This window comes from Neovison vison, chromosome 5 (genome assembly GCF_020171115.1).
Source record: "Neovison vison isolate M4711 chromosome 5, ASM_NN_V1, whole genome shotgun sequence".
NCBI lineage: Eukaryota > Metazoa > Chordata > Mammalia > Carnivora > Mustelidae > Neogale > Neogale vison.
This window is the reverse complement of record NC_058095.1, coordinates 58,088,284-58,100,532: the sequence shown is the minus strand read 5'-3', so window position 1 is coordinate 58,100,532 and position 12,249 is coordinate 58,088,284. Positions and strand designations below refer to the sequence as shown.

Genomic DNA, 12,249 nt, shown 5'->3' with positions numbered 1-12,249 from the left:
AAGGACATGACTGTGGATAATTTAGAATTTTGTAGGATAAAGCAGAAACTCAGCTGGACTGTAACAGCATTCTTTGAAATATTAAGGATTTTTTTCAAATAGTTGGATCTCTTGCTGGAAATGCAACCCGTACTAAAGATGGAATTCCTGTCTCCTACCCCAAGGGGGCGCTCAGGTCTTCTGCGTTTTCAGGGAGACCATTTCTTTTGATGGGAAGGAGGTAGTTTCTGCATTATGAAGGCCTCTTTTTAATTCTCTTTCTGTTCCCCACATCTTCCCTTCCCTTGCCCTTAGTCTTCCCAGCTATTTCCAGATTTAAGCCATATGGGATAGCTACTTCTGTGGGTGGTTCTTTATTTTCTTTACCAAAAAGGTACAGAGCCCAGGTCAACCTTTGCATACCAGCTCATGGGTAGAGCTGGAAAACAAATCCCACATCGCAGCAGAGGAAAGTTTTACACCGGGGAGAGGAATCTGAGGACTGAAGGAACTTGCCCCAGACCCCACAGCTGGGAAATGGAAGAGCGCGGACGCAGAGTCAGGGCTGTCTTGCCCCAAAGCCAGTTGTTTAAAAACTGAATTCTACTTTAGTAGAAATAATACAGTCATCTGTCACCTGGAACGTCTTCAACTAGAATTCCCTAATAATGGGCATGTTGCTCTGATGCCAAGACAAATCCTATTTATAATGCAAATCCTTGAGAACCTTCTTAATCATCAGAAAGCTTAAACACTGTTCACTGTGGTTTATTAGGTATACTTTATGATGTTCTAATTCTTAGAAAAATTTTTGTCTGTAAATCGCCAACAGAGTGACTGTTTAATCCTTTTTTTTTTTTTTTTGGAGGCCTAATTAATGTTGGGTGACTTTTTTAATGGGAATATTTGAATACCACATGTCCTTACTGTGTCGGGTAGTTGAAGGTTTACGGCACTTCACCTAGTAAATTTATGCATTTGTGCAGTTTTCCAAAGAACACTAAGGTTTGCCAGAAAGATAAGTCCTCAGAAAATGCCTTCCAAACAATTAAACTCACGGAGTGAAGGCATAAGATGTTACTGCTTTTTCTTGGAAAAAGTATTTTCTCCTGGCAAGAATAAATGTGGAGTGAAATTGAAAGTCGCGTGCTTTTGAATTGGTTAGTTTGCAATTCATAAACCAAAGTCCTGCAGCCAGAGAATTTAAAATTACTGAATACCATTAATTTCTATTCACTGTGTTTCTTGGAGACAGGAATTGTTCATTACCCCGCTGGTTGAGAAAAGTCCTGGGCCACAGGAGGGCTGCCTGTGAAATGTCAGGTAGAAGTGAAATTATTCTTAGAATTGGCCTAATGTGCAGCTCGTCTTTTTGTTGGGTTCTCAAAGGCAGCACCTTTACAACTTGAAGGAGAATTAAAAAAAAAAAAAAAAAGTCTCTTTACAGAGGGGTTCAGTATAAAAAGGTATTTTGGTGTCTTGGGAAAAGTCCTATAGAAATGATTTTTTAAAAGCTATAAATAACTTTTCTCCCCTTTGTCTTTTTGTGGGGGAGAGATAGGTAGACAGGTGGGTGGATAGGTGCAGCCATCACTGTAAACGCATGAAGGCAGGTGCTGGGGGGCTAGCCAGGTAGCTGCTGGGGAGAGCCCCTGGGGCTCCAGGGGACATCAGGTGGTTCCTAAACACTGAATTTGTAGTTGATGTTTTTCACTGGTGCCTGGAATGGCGAGGAAAGTGAGGACAGGACGGTGTTGAGGTAGTAGGGATTTTCTGCTTTGTAGTCTCGCGACCTTCTTTGCAGTTTTCCGCATTAAGGTCTCCTTGCTTTGTTCCCTGGGTAGTAAAGGTGGATGGCAGTTTTGTCTGTTGTGGTTGTTTCAGATACCTGGCAAAATGCATAACTTCAATGAAGTCTGCCATCACACCCCCCTCCCCCCCCAGTTTGTCTGGAAGTATTTCTGCTGCAGTCTAGTGGCAACGGCCTGGCTTTGGAACCAGACAGAGCTAAGATTGAATGAGCTCTGGTACTTCCTCAAGGCCAAAGAGCAACTTCACCTTTCTAGACCTTTGTGTCTGTCTAGAGGAGGACTAAATATGCATACATTGCCAGGTTGTTGAAAAAGCTGCGGGGGGGTGGGGCGCCTGGGTGGCTCAGTGGGTTAAGCCGCTGCCTTAGGCTCAGGTCATGATCTCAGGGTCTTGGGATCGAGTCCCACATCGGGCTCTCTGCTCAGCAGGGAGCCTGCTTCTCTCTCTCTCTCTCTCTCTCTCTGCCTGCCTCTCCATCTACTTGTGATTTCTCTCTGTCAAATAAATAAATAAAATCTTTAAAAAAAAAAAAAAAAAAGCTGCGGGGGGGCACCTGGGTGGCTCAGTGGGTTAAAGCCTCTGCCCTTGGTTCAGGTCATGATCTCAGGGTCCTAGGATCAAGGCCCTGCATTGGGCTCTCTGCTCAGCAGGAGCCTGCTTCTTCCTTTCTCTCTGCCTGCCTCTCTGTCTACTTGTGATCTCTGTCTGTCAAATAAATAAATCTTCAAAAAAAAAGAAAAGGAAAACGAAAAAGCTGCAGGGAATCAATTTAGAGCACCTCATGGGACCAGCCCCTCCTACTGGGAGGGGGTGGTGTTGCATACAAGGTAGCTTTCAACATTTACTAACCTTGTGACCTCAGACAAGTTACTTAACCTCTTTGTACCTTGGGTTTTGTGTGTGTGTGGTTTTTTCATCTGGATATAGGGGTAGTAGAAGTACCCCTGGCTTATAGGATTGTTGGCAGGATTCAGTGTGTGCTCGGCGTGTAGTCAGCCCCCCTTGAGGATTACCTGCTATTTACTGTTTTGATCTCTGCTACTGTGGGAACTGACAGGTAGTCCTTCCAGGGTTCATCATCATGTAAAGAAGTTATATCAAAGCACAGAAAATGACAGTATTGAAATAGTGCTTGCAAGATGTGGTCAGTGCTTTGAGGGAGGTAAGGACCTAGTCTGGTACATGAAAAATACTCAGTGCAGTTTGTTAACTTAAAAAAAAAAAAGGATGCAGTGCACGTGAGCTGGAGAAGTCTGGCCTCTAGGACCTTAAACTGTCCTCTTATGACTCTTCTGTTAAGGCACCAAAAAATAAGTGTGTCTGCAAACTTCTTCCTTCTCCAGAGTGATGAATTCACAAGCAGGACTTGCCAAAATTCTTTTTTTTTTTTAAAGATTTTGTTAATTCATTTGAGAGAGAGAGGGAGCACAAGCAGGGGTGAGGCAGAGGGAGAGGGAAAAACAGGCTCCCTGCTGAGCTGGGGGCCCCACCTGGGACTCGATCCCAGGACCTGGAGATCAGGACCTGAGCCGAAGGTGATGCTTAACCATCTGAGCCACCCAGGTGTCCCAGACTTGCCAAAATCCTTAAGCCTTTCTACTAAATAGAAAATCCAGGAGCTGGAGTAGGGTGGGGCATCCTGAAGGACCAGCAGCATCTTGGTTCCCCTTCCTCCTAGGATCCAAGTGCTGATGGAGTACAGCAGGGAAACTTTGCTAATGTGCCTTGGTAGCAAGTACTAGTAGTATGAAGTCTGCATCCCATCTCGTACAACCTTACCTTACATCCCCATCACTGTCTTTATGTGTAAGACCAGCCTAGCCGATGACGGAGTACTATGATTTTGTCTGTCTTCCGACCTTTCTCCTTGGTTATTCTTCCAGTTGGTGGAGGAGGCGGTCCCAGCACTGGCCACTGACTGTGTGCCCTATTTTCTGCTTGGACCTCTTGTTAACCACAACCCCCACCTAATAAGTGCGCCATGCAGAAGGGCTGTTAATCTATGATTTCTCCTTTTGCCCTCTTCCCCCCATCTCCTTATGCTGTGTCCTCTCAGTAGATTAAAATACAAATTAAAAAAGGAGGAGGGCATTCCTAATTGCTTAAACGTCTGGTCTTCCCAGGTTAGCAGGGAGTCTCTGGGGAGGTTCTGAATTAGTATTACTTGTCTTGTTACTGACTTTAGCAGGATGCTGAGCAGTGGCAAAGTTAAGTGGGCAGTCCTGGGAGCCCCAGGGTGGAGAAGCCCACAGAAGGTTTGGTGGTCAAGGCCAGCCCGATGTGGTGGACAAACCCTGACCTAAAGCAGAATGAACTGGGCTCTCTCCCAGCATTGTCACTAACCACACTGGGACAAGCTAGTAGTCAGGAGAACCAGGAGAACCCCAGCCAGCTTAGGGGAATGCTAAGGTCTCTTGTAGCCATAACCATCTGTGATTCTGTTCTTTAGCTGCTAACCTACAAAACACGATCACCACGCTTTACCACTCTTGAAATTGATGTGACTTAAAGTTCATGCTTAACAAGCTTGATACTGTAACAGGTGTCTGCTATATTTTAAAACCTTTCTTTCCTGTTTTTATTATAAAAGCACCTTCTAATTTTATTAACTAGCATTATGATTGGCACACAATACAACACGATACTCCATGAACAGGATATTCCCTCACACACTGAATCCCCAGTTCTTCCTCTTTGGAAGCAGTTGTTATGTATCCTTCCAGAAATTTCCCGAGTAGATAGACAAACATGTGTGTCCTGCTGAGTATTTTTTAAATGCAGTGGGAAGACACCATCCACTCTAACTTTTTGCTGCTGCTTTTTCTTTTGTTTTGTGTTAACACTGTGTTTTAGAGATGTTTCCATATCAGCTAATACATGTAAGTACTTAGTAAGCCCTTGGCAACGTTAATTACTATCTTTCAGTCCATAAAGAGCGTTGCTACTCTTTTCTTCTAGGCTACAAAACCTTCCACTGTGGGGTTGTGCTAATTCCTTATTAGTGGACGGCAGGACATTTCTGCTCTTTGGCTATTATAAACAATGCTGCCGTGAACATCTCTGCTCTGAAGTCTTGGTGTAGACGTGTGACTGTATCTGCAGAAGGTCCTGCTGAAGGAATGTGTCTTCTGAATGTTATGTCATTGAGAAGGCAGTCTGGCCATTGGCTGAGCTGGTTTACATTCTCACCAGGAGTATCAGTGGGTGCTCCCTCTGCCCTTTCCAGAACTTCCTGGTCACGCTTCCTAACTGATGGGTGAAAATAATACTGTGTTTCCGTTTGCATTTCTTTGACTAACGTAAAACTGAATACTTTTCTGTTACTATTACGGTTTCTTCTGTGCTCCGTTTCACCTTTGCCTTTCTTTTCATTTGTCACTGATAAATTTATTTTGTAGATATTTACAAATTTATCATTTGCAGATATTTACAGTTTTTATTTAGTCAGATTTGTCTTTTCCTTCATGGCCTCTACGTTTTCAGTCTCGACGAGTAAGATTTCTCCTACTCCAAGATTATCAAAAAGTTCCCCCTCTGTTTTCTCTAATGATACTTTTATAATTTTTTTTTAAATCTTTAAATCCTGAGCCAGTGTACTCTGACTTTGATTTTAAGAATGGATGGGGGTTCAGCTTTTGTTGCCAGAGCAGGCCGAGCACAGGGCACAGGACAAAGCGAATTAGTACTGTGATGTAATTAATAGTTTCTGCAAATTAAAATTCCCATTTTGTCCCATATAATTCATGCCATAGCTTCTGAAAGCTTGTCCCCTCCCCCTCCCTCCCCACTGAAGAACTTCTCTTGCCTTCTGCTCTGTTGACAGTCTGTCCCTAAAGGAAACATCAACACTTTTTCCTGATGTTGGCATTGATCAAAAGGCAGATGTTTGGCCTTTTATTTTTTTTATGATTTTTAAATTTACTTTAGAGAAAGAGCGCATGAACAGGGGGAGGGGCTGAGGGAGAGGAAAAGAGAATCTCAAGCAGGCTCCCCACTCAGCGTGGAGCCCAAAGCAGGGCTCGATCTCATGACCCTGAGATCATGACCTGAGCCAAGTCCAACGCCCAGCCTGCTGTTTCTTTCTTTTTAAAGATTTTATTTAATTATTTGTCAGAGAGAGAGGGAGAGAGAGCACAGGCAGACAGAGTGGCAGAGGGAGAAGCAGGCTCCCTGCGGAGCAAGGAGCCCGATGTGGGACTCTATCCCAGGATGCTGGGGTCATGACCTGAGCCAAAGGCAGCCAGTTAACCAACTGAGCCACCCAGGCGTCCCCAGCCTGCTGTTTCTTAGTTGCAGTTGCTACCTTACAGTTTCCCAGATGGCGTACTTGGGGGCATAGTGACATATGGGCAAGAATGAAATGGAAGAGCAATGGTAGCAATTTTCCGTGGGGTAGCGTGGCATTCTGGAATATTCAGAGAATTCATTCATTTACTTATTGACTTATTTTAATCATCTGAAACCACTGATACTGCGTAGCTGCATTGGTTTAGGGATTCTTGGTTTGACTAACTACTGTCTGTTACCGGGGACCTTTTTTCTGGATTTTTAAAGATTATTATGATTTTACCAGCAAGCCAGCTCTTTCTGTTCAAAATTAGCAGCAGAAATTGCAGCTTCCCTGGGCCGTGGTCCCACGCCTCCTGCGGGAAAGGACGATGCTACTGCTTGATTTGGCCAATTTCTTGGAAATATTTTGGGCCTCCATGCAGCATTTGCCATCTTCCTCTTAAGTAGAAAAGCGTCTCTGAATGTAAAGCATCAGGCTCACTCACTCTTACTGTTACCAGCACTAGGTAATTGTGGCCGGGGTGACGCTCGATTACCGGGCTTTCAGGGCCAGTAAAACAAAAAGCCATCTAATAACAAACTCAAAGCCAGAAAAAATCGTTGCTGAGATGGCTTATTTCTGTACTTACTTTTTATGTCTGGTGTCGGATACGCCCTTTCCGACCGGAAGGGTTAGCTTTCTCCCGTTGTTCTTCTTCTTCTTCTTTTTTTTTTTTTTTAAAGATTTTATTTATTTATTTGACAGAGAGAGATCACAAGTAGGCAGAGAGGCAGGCAGAGAGAGAGAGAGGAGGAAGCAGGCTCCCTGCTGAGCAGAGAGCCCAATGAGGGACTCGATCCCAGGACCCTGAGATCATGACCTGAGCCTAAGGCAGCGGCTTAACCCACTGAGCCACCCAGGCGCCCCTCCTGTTGTTCTTCTTACGGCCGATATGTTCTCTCTGAACATTTTATTTTGTTTTTAAACACACACACACATAGACACACTCTCACTCAGCCTAGAAGGACTCACTTAGCCTCCTTCAAGAAAGCTAGTGCAGAAAACTATGGATTTAGCCTCAGTTTATTTTTTTAGCCATAACTCATGAGTTGTGCTGGAAAAGGTGTTAGAGGTTATCTGTTTTCTGGCATTGCATATAAAGACATGGAGATCCAAACACGGAACTCAAGATCATACAGCGTGGTCAAAGCGAGACTGTAGGCTTTGGAGTCCTGGTTTAATGCGCTTGCTAGAATAACACACTGAGATCCGATTCTTTCTTTGTAATTGTCTTTAGAGGTAAATACCATGCCTTGTGTTTAAATAATGAACTGATGGGAACTCCTTTTAGAGCGAATCTGTAACATAGAGTAGCACGTTACAAAAGCTATTCGAGGTGTGTTCATAGGCATTAACACGGAAGAAAGGCTCTATAGAGAACCTCTTTCCTTCCTTACAGAGTACCTTAGGGTACTAGGGTCTAGGAAATCACCTTTGAACATTGCCTCCTATAACCCAAAACCCGAGGAATTCCTGAGTGGGTTGGCTCTGCCGACAGGAATAATCATTTCAGTGTAAGTCTCTGGGAGGAAGATAATTTCTACCTGCTGTATTTCCGGGGGTGGGGGTGAGGGTGGGGGAAAGGTTCTGTTTCAGAACCCTGCTTCGGTTCTGTCAAGGCCCTTTACTTGGAAGATCTGCGATGTTGAAGGTCAGAGCAGGATGAGAAGAACAGTTCAGGTCTCTTCTGGCCACAGTTGCTTAGGGTCTGTAATGGTCACAGCCGACCGGGAGAGCTCCCTTAATACCAGAACAGGGAAACTGAGGTAATCCACCCACCATTGGACCTTAACGAGACGCCTGCAGAACACAGCTTGAAGGAGACCGAAGACAGAACCTGTTGGATGAACTTGTAACTCGAGAGAGACTACTTGTGGCATCCTTTAAGAACGAGGGTGCAGAACCAGATCTCATCAGGTAGGACGCCTTCATTTACAGGAACTACGTGGTGGGTGAAGATGTATTTGAGAGATTAGAGACTGGCGTGCTGAACGGCTTAATTCAATGAGTAAAATACATTCTGCTCTGTTAGAGTGTTTGACTCCCACTTTCTTTCAGTTTAGTGTTCTTTAATGTTCTAGATGTAGTACATTGGGGTGTTCAGCCGAATCCCATCCTGAGGGAAGACTGGGGAGAGTACGGATGTCAGCAAATGTCCTTTGCATTCTTTGCTTGCTTTGTCCTATGGGAGCTATCTTTTAAACTCCTGAAGGCATGTACTCATCTGTGGGGGAAGAGAGGTGTTTCTTTTGTTTTTTTTTCCCCACTGGCACCTTGGAAAGCTGTGTCCTAGGGAGACTTGTTGTCTGTGGCTCATGAAGGTATGGGAGTGGAGCAGGTTTATTCTTGCCTGTTCTGTGCCTGGAAGTGATTTACTCGCCAACACAGTTGATGGCCGTCCTGTGCCCAGCTCTGTTGGAAGACCCAGAAAGGCCATCCAGCTTTCCAGGGTTGGGGTTCACGATCCCTTATGGTTACGTCTTTAGAACTGCTCCCCACACCCCACTTCCAGGCTCCTTGGTGGAAAGCGTCACAGCAGGAAATGAACTTTGAGTAGAAACACACTTCTCTACCTCTTCCCCTCTAGGGATGAGGCTTTCATTCTGGAGAGGAGCTTGCTTCTGTGGAGTTTCTGATCAGAAATAACACGGCTTCCTGATGGCAATGGTTTTTGTTTTGTTTTGTTTTTTAACCTTCGGCCACATGTTACTAGGTCCCGCCTCAGACAATTAAAGTGGGGGTGTGGGTGGGGGAAGGAGAGTCCGAGGCGAAACCCACAGGCAGCCAGGATTGCAGACCATGGCCCTGTGGCAAGCTGAGGAGGGAAACAGTTTCCTGTCAGCCTCAGACCTCTGGCGAGCATGTGATCCAGGGTTTTTAGAAAGAACTTACGAAAGATATGGGAAGTTCAGTGAAATCTTAAGTCATTGCAGTGGAGAGATGAAGCCCAGGAGTCCGGGAGGGTTTCTCTGGCGGCGAGCAGTGGGTGGAATGAACACACGAGCCAGGGGATCCACGGGCAGAGTCAATGCCATCTGTCAAGAAGGGCCTTCACCCTGAAGGGAGTGGTCTTTGCAGTCCAGAAAGAGAACTGAGGCGTACTCAGGAGGAGAGGTCAAGTGCAGAGGCTATGAGGGGCATCTCCACACCCTTGCTTTGTGGTCCTAGAGGTAGTGACCATGATGGATGGTGATGGATACCTTTCGACAAGTGTTTGCTATGTGCCAGGCCCTACTCATCGCGTCCCATAAAGATGCCAGGGGGACCACCTCCTGTGCTAGGTCTTCATGGGTTTTGTGGGTTTTCTAGTTCCCACTTGCTTATCACCTGTCTTCCCTCCTGTGATCATTTCCACATCCTTCTTCGTGTAAAGTGGGACCTGCGTGCAGGTGTCAGCACCAGCTGGGAGCGTGTTACAAACGCACAGCTCAGGCCCCGCCCCTGACCTTTTGGAGCTGCGTTTTGGGTTTTGGTTTGTTTTTTCTTTTCTTTTCTTTTTTCTTTTTCTTTCTTTCTTTTTTTTTTTTTTTTAAGATTTTTTTCATTTGACAGAGCAGAGCAAGCAGGCAAAGGGAGAAATAGACTCCGTGCTGAGCATGGAGCCAGTGTGGGGCTCCATCCCAGACCCTGGGGTCATGACCTGAGCCGAAGGCAGACACTTAACGACTGAGCCACCCAGGTGTCCTGGAGCTGCATTTTCTAAAAATAATTTTATTTGAAGTAGGCTCCATTCCCAGCTTGGGGCTTGAACTCAGGACCCTGAAGTTAAGAATCATATGCTCTACCCACTGAGCCAGCCAGGGACCCCTGAAGCTGCATTTTTAAGAAGATCCTCAGTGATTTGAAGGCACCTTCTCATTTGAGAAATACAGCCCCTTATCCTTTGTTCCTGGCGGTGGCACTTTGCATCCGAGTCCGCACCTGCACTCGCTCGGGAGATCTTTAGCACACGCGTCCATTTTAGACTCGAGAAACTGAGGTCTGGAGGGGTTGGGTCGCTGGCACAACGTTCTAAAACGGTTCAGTCTCAGAGTTCAGGTTTCACCCAGATGTGGGCATCTCCAGATGCAAACTCTTCCCCCTGGAGAAGGGCGGACCCGGTGTGGGGATTAGCTCAGTGGCTTGCTGGTCTCCCGGGCATCTGGGCTTCAAAATCATTGACCTTGAGGTGCAGATATGGGCGCTGCCTCTCTTTCATTGTCATGGGGACCAGATGAGGTGATCGGTACACGAAGGGCTTTGTGGACTCCAAAACCTTTGCAAACGGAAGATATTCTTTCTGGCGCATTGTGTCACCGTGGGGCCAGGAGAGATCTCGGGCTGCTGCCTGCTCCCCCCAGCCCCCACCCAACCCTGGAGGCTTCTGTCCCATCCCCCGCCTCCCTGGCTGACCAGATTTGTTCCAGCGTGCCCACCCATTCTGCCGGTCCAAATCTCATCATGGCATCTTTCCCCGGTGCCTGGCTTGCTACTCGTTGTTTTGTTAGCAAATGGTTGTGCGTGAATTCTGGCTTCGAGATCCACGACTGGCGCTGACTTAACCTTCTGGAGCTCTGTCACCTGAAGCCTCCTTGGGCCCCAAAGTAAACTGATGGGTGGGAGAATTTTAGGGAAACTGAGGAAAGGTAATGCTAGGTGGCCTGGAAGGTCACTACCAGAAACGTCTGTGCTCACAGTCCTAGAGGCTAGAAGTCCAGATCAAGGAGTATGTGGTTCCTTCTGAGGGTCATGACAGAGAGTCTATTCTAGGCCTCTCTCCTGGGCTCATAGATGGCCAACTTCACGTGGTTGTTCCTCTGTGTGTGCCCGTGTCCGGATTCCCTCTAAGGCCACCAGTTGTGCTGGATTATGGCCCACCCTGATGCCCTCATTTTTAAGTTACCCCTCTAAAGAAACCATCTCCAAATGTCGTTGTGTCCTGAGCTATGTACTAGGGGCTTGCACTGCAACATCGGAATGTTTGTGGGGACACAGTACAGCCCAGAACTCGGTCCCAAAAGTGCGAGTCCAGTAGATGTTCCCAGAGGATCTGATCAATGAGAGGGTGCCTGCTAGATTAAAGTGGCCTCAAAGATTTGTAGGAAAATCTGCCTGTGGGCCTTGAAAGGGACACCCAGGCGGCCCTTACCCAACTCGGCAGGGAACACAGCACCCCTGCAGACGCGCAAGACGCAGGAAATAAGGATCTTGGTGAGCATGTGAATGAAAGGATGTCATGTCTGGGCTAGAAGTCATTGTCTTAGGTTGTAAGTCAGAGTTTTCGGTCTGTGATTTCACTCACCTGCCTACGTCAGAGTGTTATTTTTGCCCTTTGTACCCCTAACCCCCACACTTGAGTCCTCCCCTACCCTCTCCAACTTCTCAAACCCTGATCTTTCTCTAGCCTTCTGAGAATCTGAGTTCAGATGGAGACAGGAGCAGTTCGGGTTCACAGACTTGTCCCTTTGCCTCCTGACTGCTGCGATGCCCGGTCATTCCTGATACTGGAGCCGTTCACCTCTGTCTTTGGGGGAACCCCATTCCTTTCTCTGCCACTCGGTTTCTCTGACCTACAAGGGCTTCCTTAGCCCTCCCCACGGGTAATTCCTGGTTCTGGGCTCCTCCAGTGTCTTTGTCTACTTCTCTGACCCCTAGATTCCTCTGGCACTTTTGTTTGCTTCTGTCATCCTTTCTGTCACTGCAGGTCACTTTGTCCTCCATGGTGGGGGCAGTGGGGGCTGGGTGGTGGCACATGCCTTCGCCTTAGGTCCCGACCTACAGACCTACAGAAACAACATGGGCCGGAAAGCCTTATCAGAACTTAAGCATGTGAGAGACGCTCTCTCCGTGGCACAATTTGTCATTAACGCCACAAGGCCACCACACGGCGTGCTCCCTGTGGCAGGCCTGGGGCGGATCAGCTCATCAGTATCTCAGAGCCCCGTGATAACCGGCAGCCCCAACACAAGATCACGTGGACTCCCCGCCCCGCTTCCGGTTCCTTTGTGTGACCCCCCCCTTGCCTGCCCCCGCCACCCCGGAACCCTTAGCCTCCTCTCTCCCTGGGGGGTCCCCCTCCCCCTCCCCTTCCTTCTCTCTTCCTTTCCTCCTCGTATGTGGCCTGATTAGGGAGGCAAGAGGATTGTCAG

The 12,249-nt window shown here is 46.9% G+C and overlaps 1 protein-coding gene across 2 annotated transcripts in view; it reads left to right on the top strand.

Moving 5' to 3' along the window:
- STX8 (syntaxin 8) overlaps positions 1-12,249 on the top strand; it is a 246,147-nt gene that overhangs the window by 14,793 nt on the left and 219,105 nt on the right. For both annotated transcript variants that reach the window (XM_044249085.1, XM_044249084.1), the window contains exon 4: positions 7,928-8,038. In XM_044249085.1, coding sequence (XP_044105020.1) covers positions 7,928-8,038 — 111 coding nt within the window. The remainder of the gene's footprint in view (positions 1-7,927; positions 8,039-12,249) is intronic.